The sequence below is a fragment of the Symsagittifera roscoffensis genome, chromosome 1 (genome assembly GCF_963678635.1).
Source record: "Symsagittifera roscoffensis chromosome 1, txSymRosc1.1, whole genome shotgun sequence".
Taxonomy (NCBI): Eukaryota; Metazoa; Xenacoelomorpha; order Acoela; family Convolutidae; genus Symsagittifera; species Symsagittifera roscoffensis.
The window spans coordinates 90,251,443-90,275,033 of record NC_087062.1 but is presented as its reverse complement, the minus strand read 5'-3'; the positions used below and the strand labels follow the sequence as shown (position 1 = coordinate 90,275,033).

Below are 23,591 nucleotides of genomic sequence, written 5' to 3'. Positions count from 1 at the left end.
ACGCAAGGGTATTTCAACCGGGTACTAGACTTTTTTTCTCGTAAACATTTTTGTCCACAACTTTGGATCACTTCTAGAGGATCTTCTTTTCTTCAGTAGGATCTTCCCTTGCTTCACTTTTATCTCATTAAGTAGTAGTTAGTTTCGTAGTCCGTTTGTTGAGCCCTTTTTAGGTAGTAATTATCTTTTCAAAAAAATTTTTTTTCGGATTAGGGGTTTTCGTCCTAGTTTCTGTCGGTACATTTTTCGTTTTTTTAAACGTCATTTTTTAATCTGGCTTGATTTTTTCTAAACTTTCCAAAGCATTGTTTTTTTTTCAATTTAAATAGTTTTTACTATAACTGAAACTTCACAAATTGTAAATTTACCATGTCTGGCTGAGTTTTTTCATTTGTTTCCGTTTTTTTTTCAAACAGTTTCAGTTTATGTTATATCGACTTGTCAACTTATTTTGCGTATTTCGAGGTCAAAATATATCCGTTTGGGACTATGTGTTTTAGTTTCGATGGGTCATTAAAAGTGTAAATTTTCAGAAATTTTTCATAATAAAAGTTCTGTTTTCGGCTCAACAGGTTTCGACCCAAAGCTCCGACAGGTATTGTTTATTATTATTAACCCCAGGCCCAGCTCCCGCCTTTCAACGTTTGACCTTTTATTCCGTGGGGGAGATGTCATCAATTCGCCGCAGAGAAGGATGACACTGGGACCCCTCCAACCATGACCGAAGCGGATTTCGAATCCACGACCTTTGTGTTAAAGGACGTGCGTCTTATTCATGGCTAAGACAGGTCTAAAGTTCCGATAGGTCGCCTTTGTTGTCGCCTGGTAAATGGTTTCCAATTTTAAGGGAGGTTTCTGTATTTTTTTTTTTTGGTTTCTCTATTTGTTTTGGTTTCTGTAGTTTTTTTCATTCGCTATTTTGTAGGGCAATGTTTGTTTGCATCGCAAGTGTTGCGAAGCTCGGCTTCGCCTCTGTGTTACAATTTTCAGTTTCCTTCTGCCTTTGCCTAGAGGTAACTTGATTGCCTCAGCACTGTGTAGTCCGGTGTTCCAGTCAAGGCCGGACCTTGTTTTTTTCAGTATGTACGCAATTGAAAGCATTTTTGGCCTAATGTTAATCTGTTCATAATCTGTCGGCTTAGTTTGCTTGTCACTGTTTTTTGTACTTTTTTGTTTTTGGCTCTAGGCATCTACTTACATTGTGTCGGCTTAGCAGCCGCTCAATAATTACGAAAAGCTTATTTAATGCTGGTAGTTGTGTTTTTTTTCTGTTTTTCGGAAATTGGATTTTTCATATATTCCAAAACCTTTTTTCGACTTTGTTTCCGTTTTCTGTTAACCGTTTTTTGTTTCTCGTTTTCTGTTAACCGTTTTTTGTTTCTCGTTTTCTGTTAACTAGCTGGCAGTCGAAATTGCTCAGGCTGTGGTGGACCTGAAGCTAGAGGTCAAGTAAGAGCTCGTTCTCACTAACTATCATTGCCATGGTAGGGGATCTATTTTACGATCTGAATCTCTCGAAGTGAACGTCTTACCACTATGATGAGTGCCTCTTAATTTTTTTGTATCGTTTTGGTGTAAATATAACTTCTTGCGGTAGTTAGTGGAAATTAAGGAATTGCCGTAATTTCTGCTCATGAAACATGACTCAAACATTAAAGAATATTTTTAGATAAATCTAAGGATGTTCACAGACAATGAACTCATGGTTCGCAAGAGGGCATACGTCACAATCTACCAACAGGCAGTGTCGCCATGTGGCAGATATATGGCAGTGTGCGATTCCTATGGACTAGTGTCTGTGTTTCATTTGTCTGCTGCAGTCTCTGTAAACACAGTCGAAGATACCAGGAAGCCTCTGTTCTGTTTTGAAGCGTATGATGACACTCCCTGTTACACTATGATAACTGGTGAGAACTATCAATTAGAAGGTTTCATAACTGAAGTAGCCCGTCTAGAGAATTTTTTCACTGCCGTTATGTGAGATTCGCGCATTGGCAGTATTCAAAGCATAATTGAATGACTTGGATGTTTCGAATCTTAAATTGAAGTTTTTTCAAATTGTTTTGCGTGTATGTATAATGGTTTGTTTACCTTTGCGAGAAGCAAGGCTGTTGCAGCCGGGTTCTAGATTTTTGTCCCGTAAACAACTTTGTTCACAAAATTTTGTAGATGTGTTTTTTTCATCTGGCGTAGAGATAACACACCTGATTGGAGGACAAAGGCTTGTGGTTAGAATCCAGTCGTGTCCTATTTTTTTAAACAAGAAATTTTCTACTATGGAGTTTTGTCCGTCTGTTTATTTTGTCGGCTTAGTTCGCGTAGCACGTACTATTTTTGAAGGTACAGCTTTTTTCCAATTTCCTGAATGCCATGTCTAAATTCCCATTGGTGGAGGTAATTTAGTTTTAAGATTTTTTGCGGAATTGTTCCATTTTTTCAATTTATACTTTCAGTTTTTGTTCTGTTCATTAATATGCAGTGAGTGATAACTTATGCAAATATTGTGCTTGCGATTAGCAAGCGTTATCAATTCTAAACTTAATGTTTGTAAACAATTTGACCAACAAAATCACCTAATTGTTTTTCAAATCTACTGAGTTATAACCGAGGTGGTTAACTCATAGAGTAATTTCGGATAGGGTACACCGTCTGCTCGTCACGCTATCTTATTTTTGGCCGGATAGATTCGTGCAACTTCTTAGTCTAATACCGATCCTAATCTTACTCTTATACTTTCTAGTCTCAGGGTGTTTAACTAGTCTCTGCTAGGCTCAATAGATCTAGGGTATACTGGTTTGTTGCAGCTGCTGAAGTTCTCTTGGAGAGACAACTAATTTCTAAGTTAAATTCAAATCTCTCTGGTGCTGAAATTACAAGTAATTTCAGCACTTACAAATAAGTGGGTTGTTAGTTACATGGATCATGATTGGTTAATATTAAATACTTTACAGTGGTAAAATATCTAATTTATCCAATCATAAAATATAGTTTAGATCAGGTTCCACCCATCCGGGTTTTACAGAGTTTTTTAGAATTATCTTTCTGCAATTCAAAGGATGGATGATGAACGTTGGTATTTGGCGAACATCGTATTCTTGTCCGGTTCCTCTTGTTAGAGAAGTTCCAGGACGCTGGAGTTAGGGGCATCAATCGTTGTGTCTTCTTGTGACAACGACTGTGTTTCCCAACGAAATCAATCTGATTTCAAAATGGTTTGCTATGACGGGTTTTTCTGTATTATGTAGAGAACTTGTTTTGTGTTCAACCTCGTCTGGGAATGGCGTGGAGATTGTGCGTGGAAGGGATACCTTGTAACTCGGATCTGTACGTATACTTGAACATCGAGGTGGTCATTGGTCTAGTTCAATGAAGTCATTTTCTGCGAAGTCAAGTCGTACTCTAAATCCTTTGAGTTGTGATTGTGGACGGCATATCGGTTGTGGTTAGCCATTCTTGTTCGAGTGTAGTGGGGTCATTTTGTCTTTGGATGTTCGTCTTTGTTGTTGTGTGTTGATCTATATACTGCAAGGTATGATTTAAATTTTATAAAATTTTTATTAGTTCAGTTTTTTAATTATGGATTTAGTTAGTTGTTTTCACAAAACATTTTGTTTTATTTCGGTTATTTTGAAGAGTTACTCACCCTTGAGTACCTCTTATTAAAAATAGAAGTGTGGTCACAAGGCGTGGATGTAGCGCGGTGGGTTAGGCCGGCTATAGAGCATACTCAGGGTACCGTTGGTTTTCTTTTCTTAGTCATGCTGTTATTTTATGATTTGTGGTGTTTAGTAAGCTGCGTTGGTTCGTTTGGTTTAGTATATAATTCCTTTCCAACCGGGTTAAAGGAAAGTTTGAAACTTGTTATCGTGTGTTAGAGTTGTTGAGTGTGAAAACTTGAAACTGAAAATCATTATTTAAACAATTCTTCGTGGGCGAGCTGTGCGAGTTTGGATAGAATTCCTGTGCGAGTGAATGAAAATATCAAAATGTTAGTACTGATTTTTCATTTTATCAATTTATTACATGAAATTTCAATTTTATTGCTAGTTTTGGGGGGAAATTTAAAGTTATAAATTTTCATCATAATTAAATTTACTGCTTTATGGGGGAATAATTTATAGATTAATTTACTACATTTGGTATGAATTTTATCAGATAACGTGTGTAAAATGTTAATGAAGTTTAGAAGAATTTTAAAAAGTTTATTTTTTATTTTTCTTTTCTGTTTTTTGCAGATGATCGTGGTATGAAGACTAAAAATCTAAAAGAAACATGAGTAAACAATGGTTAGTATCAATTTAAATTTATTAGTTAAGAATATTTTTAAATTATACTTACCTGTTAATCGTCTGGGAAAAAGCCGTGGGGAAAGATGTCGCGTGTTATGTCTGAATTTGTTAGTAATTTTGCTAGTATGCGAATGATGTTTTTAGTTTGGAGCAGTGGCCAAAGCAATTGAAGTGCTTTAATGGTTTTTAGTTCTTCGGTGCCTACTGCAAACTCATAAGGTGTGTTTTGAATGAGGTTATATATTTTGTGATTATATTTAGTATTGTGAATAAATTCTAATTTAGGGATTTCTATAGGTTGGATAAATTCATGTGGGATAATGAAGGGTCTGGATTCCTCGGCATTAAAGGTCTTCGTGATGGGACAAAATATATACATTTGTGTTACTGGGTCATAATTGCGGAGGATGCCGTGGAGGTTAGTATCTTTGATGCAATATGTGAAATTAAGAAAAAATGGTGAAGTGTACTTCGAGTTAGGAAACTGAAAACGATGGTGTTGTTGTCTTGATCGAGTATGTAGATCAAAATGATTTTGTATGAAGCGATAGTATGTATATGTGTGAGTCTGTTTAGTGCGTAACATAATGTCGTGTGAACAGTGCAAATCGCGTTCATGTGGTGCAAGGAAGTGAAAGGTTAGTGAAAATAATTGAAGTTTTTCTTTGAAACTTTTGTAAGCTTGCATATCAGTTAGTGCTTCAGAAATGATGTGATTATATTTTCTATCAAAAATATTAAGTGTGAATACATATGACGTTTTGATGAAGAATTTTTCTGTTAGTTGTTGGTTAGCGAAGCGATCGTCATCTAGAAATTGGTCTTGATTAGTTCAGATGATATTATGGTCGTAATATTCTATTGTAAATTCGTTAGCTCGGGGTGCAGTGAATGTTTTTAGTGAGTTTTTATATCCTATATAAGTAAATTGTCTAGATGTTAGTGTTGCGGTGAGTCTATATAGCATATCTTTATTCTTTTCCATATCGTTATGAGTATTAGATAGTGGCAGGCAAAGGGGATTAGTAAAATGGTAATATGCTGTCCAATGAAGTGTAGGCATTAAAACATGTTCATCTACAAAACTACGTGTGTCGTTAGGTGTGTTTAAAGTATATTGTGGGAATGAGGGTAAGGTGATTGCTAGAAAATCTTTCGTGTTGGTGTGGTGTGGATGATTAATATATTCGCAGGCTGTTCCTGGTTTGGTCGGGAATGGATGGTTTGGGAATTTTCTTTTAAAAGTGCGATAAGCTCGGTGAGTGCTATTTGATGATTCGGTGGATGTGGATGATTGTGCTAATGATGCAGTGTAAGCTGAGGAGGGTGTAGGAGTAGGTGGGTTTGAGGATTCTATTGTGGATGAAATTTGATTTATAGTGAGGGTGTTAGGGTGTATTAGCTGTTGTTGTAGGGTGATAAAATTATCGAGTTCCTGGGAGATTTGGGGAGTATCGGGAGAATTAGATGATCGGTCGGAATGAAATGGAGAATAGGTTGGGGTTACTTGTGAAGCATAAGAGGGAGTAGAAACGGATGGGAGTGGATTATTTAGTGGGATCGGTTGAAAAGGGGGTTTTGAAAAAACTGAGGAGTTTGTTTGAAAATTATTAGATGGAGATGGTTCGGAGTCTGCAAATTCGTCAGGGGTTTCTATATTAGGGTTATTAAGTTGTGAAATGGAGTATAAAACTGAAATATCTGAATTAGTATCCGAATTCATGCTTGATGTTATATTAATAGTTGGAAAATCGGGTGGCGGGAAAGCAAAAAGTGGGATTATTGTGATTGGAGTGTTGAGGTTGGTTGGATGGGAATTTGAGCGGTGTAGGGATCCAAGTTGTCGGCTCATCGTGGGCTAAAAAATGATTACTTTGAGACTGGAAAGCGGTGGTATGGGGTTGTTCTATAATTTGTTCATATGTATTATCATCTTGTGAATGATGTGTCATTATATGTTGTATGGGACTTTGCGATATGTTTGGTCTAAAATTTGGGTTATGTGTTATTGCTAGGTTTCGGAAATTACGTGGGACTAAGGATAATGGATGGTTATGTGGTAGGGGTGGCAACTGTGGTGCTGTAGGTGTTACTTTCATGTTATTATGTTCTTCGTCGTATGTGTTCTGTGTTGTCGCTATTTTTGTATTATATTCTTTTATTTGTGCGTCTAGAAGAATTTTGTTAATTGATGATGAAAAAATTCCAAAAAATCCTGCAAATAGTATGCGTGCTACACTTGCTTGTCTATTTACTTGTGTGTGTATAGCGCATGTGTTATAGATTCCTTTTAAGAGTGAAAAAAGAAATCCTATAAAGTTAAACATTGCGGATAGTTAATTTTTCTAAGATGTAATAGGGCCATCCTAGAAAATCGAGAATTTCATTTTTTAGTGTAACAAAGCTAAAAATATTTATAGGTGAAATATCTTGTGGTCTGTATTTTTCACCGTTTAGATATATATAGTCTTTGTATAGTGTCCATTTGTGTTAATAATTCTTGGAATTGTTGTGTTCTAATGTGGTGTCGGATATCGGATTTTGAATATGTTCCAATTGATTGTAAATCAATATTTGGATTACGAGCAATAGCTCTGATGCTTTCGGGTGAAAATTTTTTGAGTGATTGCATTAACGTGGGGTATGGGGTAAGAAGATAATATTTATCTTCATCAGGGTTCAATTGTACTACATTGTGGCTATTTTCTGATCCACATGGGACTGCGGTATCCCAAAAATATGTTCGTCTTGAAAGTGTCAACAAAATGTACTTTATTTTTATAAAAGATAGGGATTCTTTTATAGCATCGTTTATCTTCAAAAACATATAGTGGTGATACTTTTTTTGGTACAAGTATAAAACCATTAAATGTTTCCTTCGTAGTCTAGAAAATTTGATCTATTTCCTGATAATAAATATCCTGCGTAGGGTATTTTTAACACTGCTAGTGCAAGTGATTGTAGGATTTGTGTCCTTTCTAATTCGCATAGTTGGTGAAGTGTTTCTAATTCGGAGAGTGACATTTCTTGAAAAATTCGACTAATCCTGTAGTCTAACTTCATATCTAAGTGGATATCATAGTGGATATTACCAAAATAAGAATTATTCATTAGTGATAGTTCTTGTAAACGTGTGCTTCTAGTGTCATGTGGCTTTAGGTGTCCACCAGGTTGACCATTACTTTTTTGAAAGTTAACTGGTATATATGATGTTCCTTCGTGTAGAGGGTGACCTGTGGCATAAGGGTCAATTTTTAATTTTCGAAACCTTTTTGTCGAAACATTTTTCGTATTCAACTAATATTTCAGAATATTGTGTTTTGTGAAGTGGGTTTCTGTATTTGCATGCGATTTCTGTTTCTTGATATATTTGAAAACGTGTTAATTTATTTTCTATATTATGGAGATTTCGAAAATCAGTACTTTGTTTTCGTAATGCATGGACTTGTTCATATGGAATTGATTGTATAAAATATTTTTCATGAAATTTTATCATTCGAGCGTGTATTTTTGCTACTTGAAATGTTGTGCATGTATCTTCGGGAAACCAAACAATTGTTGCTTGTGTCCGTGTTGTAGGATCACAATAACCTTGATCGTTTTTACAAGGTAGTCTAATTCCTTGATAGATCATTGTGTTGTCGGATAAATCTCGTGTGAGCTGTATTTTTTCGAGTTGTATTTTCCAATCGAAAAACATTATTTCTTGATATCCTTTATTTTTTGTGTCTGCTTTGCAGTTTGATGGATTATTTATACCAATGTGTGGTATCCAGTGCTTATCGTGTATGTCATAAGTTATTCTTCCGTGTGCGCCGTTGTATGGGTATTTTTCATCTAGTTTTATATGTCCTTGATATCTTTCAAGTTCTGCTTGATGTACAGAATCGGCAAAGACTTGAAAATATACTATTTTTCTGTCGGTGTTTTTATTTCTTGTGATATTTAATCTGAGTAGCTCGTTTTTACAATCATCGGGATTTAGGTGTAGAAATCGTTCTATATAACTTTGGTAGAATGATTCGTGGTCAAGTCGATTTTTATTTCCGTTTGAAACTTGTGAACAATGTACTTTCTTTTCGGAAAATGTTGCTGTAAATTTATATCCTATAACTGTTGTTGCTCGGGCTTTTGAATACAGTGTCGCTATTACATTTGTAGTTTCTATAGCTTGTGGTTCTGTTTCGCATTGTGATACTTGATTTATTGCATATTTGTGTAGTGTTTTTTGTTCATTTTCTTCACAATCGTAGTGTGTTACTAATAAGTCCTGGGGTCCTGTGCGGGGAGAAGGATTTGTGTTCTGATCGGAGATTATTAGAAATAGGAGTTGGAGAAGTATCAATATTTTTAGAATATACATGTGTATGATAATCCTGAGTACGGGTTATAAAATGTGATGTAACCAATTGTCTTTTTGGTATATCTGTCGTATTTATATATTACTTCAGTTGTTATAAATGGTGGTGGTAGCGATTGAGCTGTTATATTTGGTGGGTTTAATGGGTAAGGATGTTGAGCAATGTTGTTAAGTTTAACCGTGATTTCAAATTTTAATTGTAGACTATTTTGTTGGAGTATTTGGATGTTATGGTCACGAATGTCTTCGTGGATGTCTTGTCTATACTGTAGCCTATGGAGTGCCCAGTTGTGGAGTCGGTTACTTTCCGGGTGTTTTCCAAATAATGGTGGGGGTGCTGTGAACGTGTTCCAATCTAATCTTAAAGGGATATTTGTTGATGATTGTTCTCGATATCTAGCGTCGAGGTTATTTGGAAAATTTAGGGGGAAAGGCGTCGATGAAATCTGGCTTATTGATGGTGTTGACGGTAGTGATAATGTTTCTGGTAGTGATGATGATGTTGTTGTATCCGTAGAAATATCTATTGGGTCATTTATTAAATTTGGTTCACCTTGTGTGAATGACTGTGTTGTCCAATATGGTAGTCGTGATGTTTGGTTTAGGGGGGTTACGATGTTTAGGGGGGACAAAGGGATTGTCACGTATTTGTTCAGATGTTGGTGTTGAACCTAAGTAATCTGAGGGTATACTTGAGGTGCTACGTTGTGAAAGAAGTGTAGGGGTTTCCGGTAATATGCTAATTGGGTTTTCTGGAGTACTTGGTGATGGGGATTGGGGTATATCAAAATGAACTCGGGGGGTTTGAAAATTTCTCTATTTCGTCGTCGATGTATAATTTGTCTATTTATTTCAACTGTATTTTGGTTTTGACTAATATTTCTTATTCTACTTAATTCTTGTGGTAGTGTTGGGTACAAGTTATATGTTGGTTCACTTAGAGGTGCCTGTCGCTGAACTGGTTCTAATGGTTCAGATAAGCGAGCGTGTCGTTCTTCAAAGGTGTATGGGTTATCTTGGAAAGAAATTCGTGTAGATGTTTGGGGGTTTTGGGTAGTTATAGGTATTGTCGGGTTTTCTTGGGATGATGTCGGTGAAGACTGACTGTGTGATTGTTGGTTAGCAATTTTTGAGGGTTTCTGATTGATTTCTCTTAAAGAAAAAATTTATGTTTATTGTAGTATTTTTCAAGGAAAAGAATTAAAAGGATTGTTGCTAAGGCGAATGTTTTGATTGCCTTCTTTATACATTTGCATATTGTCAATATTAGGGATGATAAAAATGTTATAAAAATTACAAATAGTAAAAAAATATCTGTTCTACTAAAAATGGTTCGTATCATTTAAATAAACTTTGGGTTTTCGTACCTGTGAATATGGTCAATGACTTGGGAAAGTTGGAGATATATTTCAAATAGGGAGTAGAAAATTTAAAAAATATTGCAAAAAATGATTAAAATTATTATAAAAGCTTCAAAAGTATCAAAGAGAAATATGAATAAAAGTTTAAGTATTGTTAAAACGTTTATGAAAATATTGAAAATTGTGTTGACTGATCGAGAGAAGAGCATTTAAGAAATGGCTTCTTGGTCGAATATTTTTTGTTGTTTGGGGCAATTTTCAAGTGTGGTCGAAATATTTATTGATTTTTTGACAAGTGGGTTGAGTTTTGTGAAAAGTTGTTGGGGGCGAATTTTATGGTGTTCGGGAGGTCTTCTTTGCTTTATTTTTATTTGTCAGGTGATCTGGGGTATTTTTGAGATTTTTGTACTTTAGGCTAAATTAATATGGTCGTATTTTACTTAAGGCTAATTTATCATTTTTGTTTGGGGGGTTTTTGAGGTCTAAGTTGGGGAAATATTGTTGATCTTTGCGTTATTAGATAAGGGAGGGTTATGATATTATGGTGGTATTTATTTTAGTTGTCAAGTTTGAGTGGTTTGCTTATTTTTGACCTGGAGGTTGTAAAGTTATAGTTATAGATATGCCTGGAGTTTAATATCTTTCGTCTAATTGGTTTGTGTTATAGTTATAGAAGGTGACGGATTGAATGAATCCTATTGGCTAATTTTGAACTAGAATCGCTGCGTGTTTGTCAGCATGTTATTTTGAAAAATGAAAGTTCAAAATGTTTCAGAGGTGCAAAGATTATTAATTTTAAAATTAAAGCTGTTTTTGAAATTCAACTTTCTTTAGTATTTTAGATTGTGGGATGAATGTTTTGTAGTTTTTACGTGGTTGATTTCTAAGTCGTGATGACTCTCTATGTTCTGATTTCTCGACTTGTTCTTGTGGTATAATTTTTTCTATCATTTTTCTATTTTTCCTTTCTTTTGAGGTATTTTTTGATCTAGCTTTTTTGTATTGTTTTGGATTGTAGTTGGTTTTTTATTTTGTTTTTCAAGGTGAATATCGTTTTGTTTATTTATTTCATTTTCCGTATGTGGGTAATTTTGAATAACTTTTAAACCTGTGAAATCATATAATTGAGTTAGTTCGCGTAGTGCGTATTCTTTTGGGTAGTAAGGCAATAGATTGTTTCGATGTTGAACAATTTCTTTTTGGTCTGAATCGGTGATTTTATATGTTACGTCAGTGGGTTTGGCAATTATTTGGTATGGTCCTTTGCGAAGGGGTTGTAATTTTTTAGAAATTCCTTTTTGTGTATTAAAATTAGGTATTAAGACAAATGTTCCAATTTTTAAATCTGAGGCTGGTGTAAAGCGTGAATTTATTTGTTCATTAATGTTTTGCCTTTGTAACAATTTTTTTGTTACTCTTTGGTAAATTTCATTGTGTTTTTTATCTCTATTTAAAATCCATTCGGTGTGTGTACCGGAGGCTAATTTAAGGATTTGTGGGTGATGAAAATGATCTTCATCATGCGTGTGTAAAGGTAGGTTATAACAAACTGAGTCTTTATTCGGTTGGCAATGACCTTGTGTGTTTTTATGAGAGTTTGCTGTAAACATAATTGGTTTACGTGGCTTTTGATTAAAAACCATTTCGTATGGTGACATTCCTAGAGTTGTCGTAATTTGTGAATTATATGCTAAGGGAAATAATTTTACATCTGCTGACCATTCTGTGTATCTTGTATCATTTCCATTTATGATACATCTAAGATATTCTTGTAGTGAACGGTTCATACCTTCGACTAAACCGTTTGTCCAAGGTGCATGAGATGTACGCGGTTTGTGCTTAATGTTATATAAGTGACATAGTGTGATGATTTCATTATTTATGAATTCTGTACCGTTGTCTGTAACTAAGATTTCGGGTAATCCGAATTTAGCTATCCAGTGTTCATAAAGTGTTGTGTAAGCATAATAAGCGTTACAATGTGGTACTGGGTTGAGTGCTACATAATGTGTAAATGCATCATCAATTACCATAATGTAGGAGTTTCCTTCAGAGGATGGTGAAATTCGTCCTTTTGTATCGAATGAAATACGGTGGTTAAAATACAAACTTTGTCCTTTAAAATCTTGTTTTTGTGCTGTTTGTTTTTGATTTGGATAAGGTTTTTTTAGCTGGCATACTATACAATCATTGCATAGTACTTTTATCTAAACTGGTGCATTTGGGAAATAAAAATTTTGTGTAAAATTTGAATATGTTTTCTCTGATCCAGAGTGTCCTTTAGTGTTTTGTGTATGTGAAATGTTAAAAGCTATTAGAATCATACTTAAAGGGAGACAGGGAACTGTAGAATCATTTAATTGATATTCTAGAAGGTCTGTGTTTTCATTAATTGTTGTATTATTAAATTTTCAGACATATCGGAGGAGTGTTTTATTTCCTAAAATTGTGGTATCTGCCTTTACGGGCTTAGTTTTGTATTTGTACCATGATTTTAGTTGTCTAATTACTGGGTCAAGGTTTTGATATTGTTTCAAGATATTAATTGTAATTTTATCTGTTGGAGGGAGAAAATTATTTTCAATTTCTAATTTAGATAGGGGAATTGGGTCATGGAGGTCAAAAACATGATTTATTGTGTATTTTGAATCATTTGTTTGTGGTCCTGATAAATTTATTTTATCAGTTAAATTTTCTTTTTCAATTAACGGAAAAAGGTCTTTTTTATGCGAGTGGTGTTTTATTCGTTTTTGTTGGGTGTTATTTTTTATCCATTGTGAGAATGGAATTGGTTTGAAAGTTGATGTTCCAAGTAGATCAACTTCGTAGTGATTATTTTGGCAATCTAAGTAAAGTGGGAAATGTTGTAGGTTATTTATTTGTGATTGTTCAAAGTCAGTTTTTACTGCATATTTGCATTCTAGTCGGGGTGATGTTTCGTCTTTTGCAAGGTAAAATTTTATATTTTTGGGTATTTCAACTGTAGTTTTTCGTTTAAGTAATTCAGGTGGTGTATTTCGACTTAATGTATCTGGTAATGCAAGATTCTTTCCTGCTGTCCAAACTATATGTAAGTTTGGAAATTTCATTAGAATTAATTGAAATCTATAAACTCGGTGATTGGGATTTGACTTTTGTGTAAAGAGAAAAATGATTGGTTTATGATCTGTGAATAGAACTGTTGGATGTTTTGATCCAAGTATCAGAAATTCATATTCTGTAAGTGTATAAACTATAGCTGTACATTCTCTCATTAGAGTTGAGAGTCGTAGCTCTGCTCGAGTGAATAATCGGGAATTTGCTGATATAAGGTTCATTTTATTTGTACCACTGTGTGATTGTAGTAATGCTGCGCCAATGCCAAAATTTGAAGCATCGCACATTGCATAGAATGGTTGATTTGGATCTGGAATTGTGTTTGAAATTTGTTCAGTTAGAAGTTTTTTAATTTCTTCAAATCGTGTTTGATGTTCAGTGGTCCATTCAAAATTATTTTGTTGTCTGAGGATATTATAGAACGGTCTTAAATATAATTGCATTTTATAAACGTACTTGCTTAAGAAATTTAACATTCCAAGGAATTCTTGGTTTTTCTTTTTGTTTGTTGGTGGTTGAAGTTTTTGAATAGCATCAATGCGTGATTTTAATGGAGTGATTGTGTTTCTTTCTATATTATGTTCTAAAAATTTAACTCGTGTTAAAAAGAAGTGTGATTTATCGGGGGCGGCCTTCAGATTTTCGTTCTGAAGTATTTTATGATAGTGTTCTAAAACTGTAAACATTTCTTCTTTTGTCTGTCATTGCATAAAAACATCGTCTAAATAGGTGATTGCGTTTTTCTTAAGTATTAGTGGTCTAAAAATTTTGCTCATAAAAGCTGAAAATGCTGCTGGTCCTATGGATATTCCATAGAATAGGCGGTTGAATTCATATTGTTGATTTCCAATAGCAAATTGTGTTAAACGTCGTGATTGTTCATCTAGTGGCATTTGATTGTATGCACTATTCATATCTGCGGTTGTAAAGTATTTTCCGTTTATTTTTGTTAAAATAACTTGTATCGGTTCAATAGGCCAATTGCATTTTGATTCGTCTATTAGTGAATTGAGGTATCTAGCGTCCAAAACTATTTTTAATGATTCTCCTTTTGCTAGGATGATAACAGGGTTAATAAATGTGTTACCTTTTGGTTGTTCTTCTTTGTTTACTGGTGAGATAATTTTGTATTGTTCTAAAATATCAAGTAATCTATTTACTTTGTCGTGTAAATGAATTGGTACTTTACTAGCTCTTTGTTTTTTGAAAACTGCGTCAGGTTTTAACGGGAGATGTAGTGATGAACTGATTTTCCCAACATCAAATTTTGATGTTGCATAGACTGTTGAATATTTTAATAGTTGTTTTGCTAGTTTGTCAAATTCGGTTTGTGTAATTTGTGAGTGTTCAAAGTTAAACATTGTTAAAAATTGTTGTTGTTCTTTTGTGTAATTTGTGATATTGAATGTTGGTTTAAAATATGGTGTTTTTGTGAAATAATCTGTGTTTCTCTTTTCATTGCTTATTATTTTATTTATGGATAGTTCTTCGTTAAGAATTGTAGATTGACAAATATCTAATTTTTGGAGTATATTATTTACGCGGTATGCTATTTCATGTACGGGAGATATTGTAGCGTTTGTTTCGCAATATCCTAAAAGTCCTAAGGTTAATGTTACTTGATACGGTATATTGTTATACACGTGTAGCGAAATGATTTCTGAATTCGTGTTTTTCAAATATTTTATAGATGAAATCGTGATTTTGAAAAACTTGTGAATAGGTTTAAACTCAAAGTCTGACATAAAAAGTTGTTGTTTATTTTGACTTTTATCATATTGGTGAACTTGTTTTATTGAAAAATTATATATATATTTCCTGATAGTGGTTTGAGGTGTTTCCGTTGTTGGTTATAAATTGGATAAAATTTTGAGAAGAATGGTGGTTGTTTATTTAATCTTTGAAAAAATGTTAGAGCTTTTTTTTTTGTTTTTGTGTACATATCTTTGATCAGTATTTTACTATTCAAGATGTTGATTGTTGGTATATATTTTGATATAAATGGTATGCCAATCATATTGTATTTAATATCAGTGATATGAAATATTTGTTTAAATGGTTTGTTTAGAATTTTATTTTGCTCCATTGTTCTTGTGGGGAGGAATAATAATTGGATTTTTCCATAATTTACTAATGTTGATCCTTGCGCTGTTGCTAGTTTACTAGAGGTTGCAAGAGGCGTTAATTTTGGATGTTATGTTTTGATTTCATTCCATGTGGGAATATTAATTATGTTTGATTCTGCTCCTGAATCAATTAAAAAATCAATTTCAAGATCTGGTGGATGAAATTCCTTGTTTCTTGGACTTTCTAAGAGAAATGGTATTGTCCAAATTTTTTCTCTGGGTTGTTATTTTTGTATTTTTTGATAAATATGATTTGTGTTTAATTATTTTGTTTTGTCATTTTCATCGGGTTTATTTACCGTGTTAATTTCGTTTATTTCTTGTGCAGTTTGTGTAGTATTGATGGGTTCAATATAATAATTGTGAAGGAGTTCCAATTGATTTTCATATATATGTGATGTAAAAGGTTGTTCATATATAATAGGTTCGTAGTCGTTTTCGACTGTTATCATATTTACGGAGATGGTATTTTCAGTATCACTTACTGTATCTGATGATCCACAGTTTATTTGATTTAGTTGTAGTTCGTTACTTCCTGTGTCATCAATACCTGGGGGGTCTGATGTTGTTTCTTCATTTGACTGTACTTGATTAATATGTCTTTGATGTTTTGGTGTACTACTTTTGTATCGATGTTTAGAATTATTATAATGGTTATTATTCCTATGTGGTGACTGGGAATAATTTCTATATTGATTATTATATCTTGAATTTCGATTTTGTGAATTATTCCGTGATCTGTTTTGATAATTGTCATTTAATCTGTGAAAGTTCGATCTATTATATGAGTTATTTCTTGATCGATTGTTCGGGTAATTCTGATTTCGATTGTTCGAATAACTTCTATTTCGATTATGTGAATAGTTTCTATTTCTGTTATATGTTGAGTTTCGTGATTGATTATTGGAATAGTGTTTATTTCTTGGGTTTGATTGGGAACTGGATCTAGAAACAAAATGTGTTGCATTGGAATTTGATCTGGAATAGTTATTTCGACTATTTGATCGATTATAATTATTTTGTGAAGAATTCTGTATTTCTTCGTTCTGGTGATCTTCCTCTATAACTTGAGTAATATGGTGATTGATTCCTTGTGTAATTGGTGTTGTTCGGAAGTGGTTTTCCTGAACTGTTGTTACTGTATATATTTTTGTTTGGTAGATTTTGATCTTTTTTCATATATTGATAGAACGATTTATTTGGTTCTTTATGCTTTTGAGGTTTGTTTTGGTTATCTTGTTGTTTTTGTCTACCTTCGGAAATACTGTGTCCGTATCGTCGGCAATAGTTACACCATTTTTTGAAAGATGGTTTGCCTTTAAAATTTGGGTGTATTTCATAAATATTTAGTATTTCAGTGATTTTTTCAACTAGGTCTGTATCTGATTCCTGTATGTTATTTACATGTGTAGTGTTTGTTTCAATTCGATTACTATATTGTAGTTTTAGATTTTCTGTTTCTTCAAGTTTCATTGTGATTTCCGCTTGCTCTAGTTTGTCTACTAGTTTTCGAAAATCTAAATCTGGCTCTCTAATTGAAGAAGGATGAGATGCTCTCTTTTTTATTGCTATTTTCCTTAATTGAGGTGTTAAGGTCATCATTAAAATTTCTGTCATTTTTGTGTTTTTATAGTCATGTGTATTCAGTGAATATGCTTTTCGAACTAGTGTTTCGATACGTACTGCTAATTGTTTGATGGTTTCATTTGGTAATCTGCGAATTTCATTACATAAAACTCTTTGGTGTTGTTTATTTCTTTCGGAGTCAAACATTTTTGAAAATTTCTGTGTAAATCTTTTCCAGTCTGATTTTATTTCTATAGGTAATGCTGAAAACCATTTTTGAGCTGCGCCATCTAAAGTTGTTTGTATCAACGCTGTGCGTCTATGTATCCAATTTTGATGTAGTGGCGTATTAGTTGGTTCAGGTCCTATATTTAAAATTAAATTTGCTGTTACTGCATTCAAATAATCTTCTACAGAACATTCAGGATCTGTTCCTGTAAATACCATTAGTGGTTTATTTGATGTTATTGATGATCCACCCATGAGGTATGGATTCATTGTCATCTGTAGTGATTCTGCGGCATTTGGCATTTGCGAAAAATTTGAAAGTTGATTTTTTGTTATTTCGTGTTGTTGAAGGTAATATGGAAATGGTATTTCATTTTGCATTTGAGTTGGTTGATACGAGTGCATAGTCATTGGGTTTTGTGGTTGAATTGGTTGAAAAGATTGTGTATTAGTTGGATTTGGCATATGTATTGGTTGTTGATTTCGTGTATCTGTTGGGTTTGGAGAAAAAATTCTATTATATGTATGAGGTCGTCGCGATCCTTGTTTGCGATATTCTTGGGTATATTGTGCAAAAATGTCTGGTTGTAAATAATCATCATCAGATGATAAGTATTCCGTATGATGAGGTGCTTGCTTTTTGTTTTTATTTTGTTGAAAGAATGGGTAATTTTCACTATGATCCTGTGGAGGATGTGAATTAGTTTGAAAATTAACTGAGTTGGTTTTTGTCATTGGGTTATCCCAATAGTGAGAACATACATGATTATTATTTGTTTTTCGTGGGGGCTAGTTTGTTTTTGACGAATGTGCATAATTATAATTGTGTTCTGCAAAAGTGTTTCTTGTGAACGTTCTTCGTGGTTTTGATGGTACTGTCATGGGTCTATATGTTTGATAATCCATATGTGAATATTTTGGAGCAACCGAAGGTTTAACGGTTGATTGTAAGGTTACTTGTGCCAGTGAAGTGTTTGTATTTCTTGGTGTTGTTAAATTTGGATGTATTGGTGAAATACTTTGTTGTGTAGTTGCTGTTGTTTGGAAAATTTCTTCATTTTCTTGTGTTTGAATATCTTGTTGTGTAAGATTTCTAGTTCCATTAAGGTTTTCATTGTGTATGACGGTCGAATTTAAACTGTTATTTCGTGTATCAGGTAAAAATGTATAGTAGTTTAATGGTGTTGCATCAATGGTTAGTGGTTTTACTTTTACATAATCTCTGTGGTAAGATATTGTACTTATTGCTTGACTTGAGATTGATTGTGGAATATTTATAAATGTAGGATGAGACCGTTCAGGGTCCCAAACGTAGTCTGATTGTTCTGTAATGGCAGTATCATCATTTGGATTTTGAGGTCTGAAATTTTTTCTTGCTTGTGAAATTAAGTCTATTTTATGTGTGAAATAATCTATTATAAACCATGCCAAAATTTTTTGTAAGTCATGTTTTGTGTGTTGTGAAACATCGTCTTTAGTGAAATTTTCTTTGATTATATGTAGAAAAGTTGACAATAACGTGATTTCATGTCGTACTTTTGTATGTTTGGATGTTTCAGTTGGTGAGATACTTTGAAATTCTGTTTTTTCTAATATAGAAATATAGGTATATATTATTGCAAAAACTTCGTTAGTGAATATAGAGTTTGCTCTTTGTGAATTATGATATTGTATGCTTTTAATATATTCTAAGAATACTTTTGAAAATTCTAATTCAAGATCATCTGTTTGAATTACATATTTACGATGATTCGTATTTTTCTGTGCTGAATTCTATGGTGTAGATTCCATATTGTTGTGTTAAGTTACATATATCTTTCAGATAACGTTCAATAATTTGTCTTTTGATTTTTACATCTGGGAATTCTGCTTTGCATGGACTGATTCCGGGTCAAACAAATTTACGAGTAAATTCTTGCAAAAATCATGTTGCCCTCTATTATCGGGTGCATCTATGAGGAAGGGGTAAACCTCTTCGTCATCTGGACTATCGTCACTTTGAGTGTGGCTCATTTTTTTGTTTAATGACTGTTAATATATAACTATCGATGTGTCTAATTGGTTGATTCCAATTATACAAGTGTACTGGTTTGTGTTTATATTGCTTTTTTATTCTTCTTTTTCCTCCTTTTGATGAATTTGAAGTTGTTTCTGAATCGGAAAAATATATTTGATCGTGAATGGGACAATTTCTATCAATTGATTCTTTTAATTTGTAGAGTTCATCTAAATTGCTGGCTTCTGATTCTGAAAATGCGTTTCTATTTTTTGAAAATCTTTTTCGTGTGATTTGTCTTTGTTTGTTTATTATTTTTCTTTTTATTGTTAGTCGTTTTGTTCTAATGTATCCAACTGTTTGTGTATGAGGTGTGATGACAAGATCGTATTTTTGGTTATCTATCTCACAGTTGTGTAAAACGATTGTTTGTTTATTTCCTAGATTTTTGAATGACATAAGGTTTAGGATGAGGGATGCAAAAAGTTGTTAGTTATTTTCTTAGACTGTTAGTCCTTACGATTTTTTGGTTAGCTTAACCTGGGTCTTTTTATTTAGGGTTGGAGAGAAAAGTATATCGATTCCGAAGAATGATTTTTTACTTTCTCGCAGCTAGTCTAAGCTAAGGTGTTAACTTACTTAATCTTACTTAGGGGTAGTGATTGTGTTCAAGGGTTGGAGAATAGTAAATCGATCCACAAGGTTCAGGTATAATTAGAACGCAAGTAGTTCGTTAGGTACTATTTTAAACTTACTAAGTCTAAGATCTATCCTGGGTCTGGTAAGAGGAGGGTTCAAGTGAAGGATGAATAACCGAAGTTCTTCACTGTTTATCTTAATTTGAATGGTTAGTTTTATTTAAAAATTTCTATTAGTCTTTGGTCTTTTGGAAGGGTTGGATAGTGAATCGACGTTTGAGGTCGTTAGACACTTGTTAAGTGGGTGGTGGAGAACAAAATTGTTCTTTTTGATCCAAGGATAGGCCTTGATAATCAGGTTTTAAATTTAATGAAATAAAAATTTATTGAGATCCAAGGATAAGCCTTGATGATCTAATTTTTAAATTTAAGTAAATTTAAGTGTAATTTGGTTTAAATTTATTTAAGAAAAAGATTTAATCTTTTAATGATATTAGTGAGCTTATGATTGCTGTTAAGTTTAGGTGATGAAGCTGGGACAACAGATGATTTTATGATTACTAACACTTTATTGTCATGCTACTAATTTTTATTTTCATTTTCAATAAATATTTTTCAAACATGTTTTATATAAGACTGCTGAAATTAAGAAAACGATCTGAGATCTTTTTATCAATCGTTATTGTATATTAATAATTTTGTTTAGCGCCTGAAATGATCATGAAGATTGACTTCAAAATTTTATGTTTGCAAATGAAAATGTAAATTCATTGCTGATAAGATTCTAAATATAAAAGTTTGTGTTGGCTTTTGCCGTACGATCATAAAACTATTTGGTAAGTTTCTACTTTGTCGTATGTCGTCTCTTGTTCGAGGTCTTCTTCCATTTCCGGGTAGTTCTATTATCGTTCGGAATATCGGCTCTGATCTATTGAGTCGTAGAGACATTTCGATTAAATTATTATCGTATAACATTTTGAAAATGTTTTGTCTAAATTCTAATCTATTTTTGGTTAATTCTAAGCTATTAAGGTCTTATTCGAGACTTATGGTCGCACCAGATGAGTTATAACCGAGATGGTTAACTCATAGAGTAATTTCGGATAGGGTACACCGTCTGCTCGTCACGCTATCTTATTTTCGGCCGGATAGATTCGCGCAACTTCTTAGTCTAATACCGATCCTAATCTTACTCTTATACTTTCTAGTCTCAGGGTGTTTAACTAGTCTCTGCTAGGCTCAATAGATTTAGGGTATACTGGTTTGTTGCGGCTGCTGAAGTTCTCTTGGAGAGACAACTAATTTCTAAGTTAAATTCAAATCTCTCTGGTGCTGAAATTACAAGTAATTTCAGCACTTACAAATAAGTGGGTTGTTAGTTAGATGGATCATGATTGGTTAATATTAAATACTTTACAGTGGTAAAATATCTAATTTATCCAATCATAAAATATAGTTTAGATCAGGTTCCACTACCTTTTCGTCAACCAACATACAAGTTCTGAACATGTTCGCATTTAAAATTTGTTTGTTGATTTTAAACCTACAAATCCGGTTGGTATAATTTCTTTTTTTTAAATGTTTTGATTTTATTTAATCGGCTTATAATTTTTTTTCGCTTCATTATTAATCAGCTTAGTGGCAATATATTACATCGATGGCGCTTAATGGCAATATATTGCAGTTCACTTCAGTTTTTATTTATTAGATTTCGCAGCAATATATAAACTTAATAACTAATGATATAATAATGCCGTAATTTATATTAAAAAAGTTGCGTTCTCGTTATAGTCTCATTGCGTTCATTCACCGTTTCTCAATTTTTTGAAATAAAATAGATCATTTTTAACTGTCAATGAACGAAGTGAATACATAATTTAAGTTTTTTCCAGGAGAGTGTCCAAATTTGATCACGCTTAAATTCGAGTTGTCACAGTGAGCTTGTTTTCGGCTCTTTCTTGTTTCCCCCCACGTCACGTGAGCATCAATTTTCTGATATAAAGAGTGGTTTCACAAGGTTAAGTAAGAAGACCAAATTTGTTTGTCAAGGCCTAATTAGACCGTATGGCAATTTTCATAGCAATCGGACATTGTGTTCAAATACTTCAATTAATTGTATAATTTTGCAGATGTGGGAAGGAAAAAGAGTCTTGTTTTATTTTGGAGTTGAAATTCAATAGCTTGCGCTTTCGAGGTTTCAAAAGTTGTTAACGTTCAAGTTTGATTTCGAGCGGTTTGATTTTTGATTTCGGTTTAAGGTCATTTCAAATTCAATTGTTAAATAGGAGGAAAATTACGCTCTCTAATTATATAGTTAATGCCAAATTGGTGGCAATATCGGTGACCCTGACCAATTTAAATGGTCAAAAAGTAAAGCATTTAGGTGAATTGGTTTTTTGTAAGCAGTTTTCATGTGTGGAAATTAAATAGAAACTAAAATCCGACATCGAAATGAGGTTAATTAACTTCGTTCGATTCGTTGACCGAAAAGGATATTGCCAATAATTTGGCATTAACCATAAATATGCGTGCAAATGGCGCAAAAATCGTGAAATACGTTAAGTTTTGAAAGAAATTTTTAGTGGATCTAGCGGAATAAAAAAACCTATCGGCCCAGTTTTCTCTCATGGGTTAGTTTGATGAAAAAAGTGCCGCTTATATAAGATTCTCGAAATTCAAAGAGTTTTAACGTGATGTATTTTTACTTTGAAATTAGAACAATGTTTTAAAATGCTTCAATTTTTTCTCTTGGCTTGTTCCTGGACGCTTGTCTAACTTTCTGTTGGCTCTGTTTTTAAATTTTTATCTTTGAAAATTAATGTTGTCGGAACTTTCTGTGCTACTTCCACAGGAAGTGGTTAAACCTGTTTTAATTTAACTTCGTTTAGTGGGAGACGAGTTTCTGGTCACAGGAGGTGTCGGCCCCATCAAAGCGTTCTCGTGGAAAGAAATCATCAGGAAGTGCAAACTGCCTTCATCGGAGAGGTCTTCCGTGCAACTGAGCGAAGCGTGGAGTCTCCCACTAGAGCAGAAAAAAGATGTATTTGACGATGCTGAATGCAACTGCTTAGCATTTGACGAGTTTTCAAACATGTTATACGCTGCGTGTGGCAATGACATGATCCAGCGATGGGATTTAGAAGGTGGAAGAGGGACGAAAGCATCTTTGAAAGGTCACACTGATTACGTGCAATGGCTTGCCATGGGAAGCGGCGACTCAACTCCTTTGCTGGCATCTGCAAGCGAAGATGGATCTGCCAAAGTCTGGGATCTCCGAACAAGTACGGTTACTAAATCGTTCGTCCCATCGAAACGTCGCGACTTGGTCCGACCCGATTTGGGATCATGGCTTTCGTGCGTATGCCTTGATTCGTCTAATCAGTGGCTAGTCTGCGGGGGCGGACCCAATTTGTCAGTATGGCATGTACCCAGTGGCGAGATGGCCCAGTCTATGGACATCCACGGTGCCACTCAACATCACGTCTCCTGTGACTCAACAACTGGCGAGATACTTGTGGGTTCCAGTGATAACCATGTGTACACCTACTCTATCAATGGCAGTCTGGTAAGAAAAGTGCCGACCAATGTGCCCGTTGTATATCACACTTTGAAAAGCGACCGAGTCACACAACTAGCAAGTGTGGCAGGGCAATGTTCCAAGGTAGATGTATTTACAAACCCAGGCTATGTAGCGTTCTCACTAAACATTCGAGTATAAACTCTGAAACTGTCCGCTGTGATTTTATTATAATTTTGTTGTTTTTGATCTGTTGATTCGTAAAATATTATCCAAATATTGGCATCGATTTGAATGTTAAGATAGATATGCTCTGAATTAAGTTTTGAGTTGGAAATGTTTTGAGATAAAAACATTTTTTTTTGCTGGGCAATAATGAGAAAGCGACAAAGCAAATGCGATGAATCAACGGTC

At 33.8% G+C, this 23,591-nt stretch overlaps 1 protein-coding gene across 1 annotated transcript; it reads left to right on the top strand.

Annotated features, from left to right (window-relative positions):
• Nucleotides 1-1,672: 1,672 nt before the first annotated feature.
• Nucleotides 1,673-23,514, top strand: LOC134857203 (THO complex subunit 6 homolog). The gene is made up of 2 exons (XM_063873580.1): nucleotides 1,673-1,907; nucleotides 22,549-23,514. Exons 1-2 carry the CDS (start codon nucleotides 1,682-1,684, stop codon nucleotides 23,376-23,378), a joined length of 1,056 nt encoding a protein of 351 aa, XP_063729650.1. The 5' UTR covers nucleotides 1,673-1,681; the 3' UTR covers nucleotides 23,379-23,514.
• The last annotated feature ends 77 nt before the right edge of the window (nucleotides 23,515-23,591 follow it).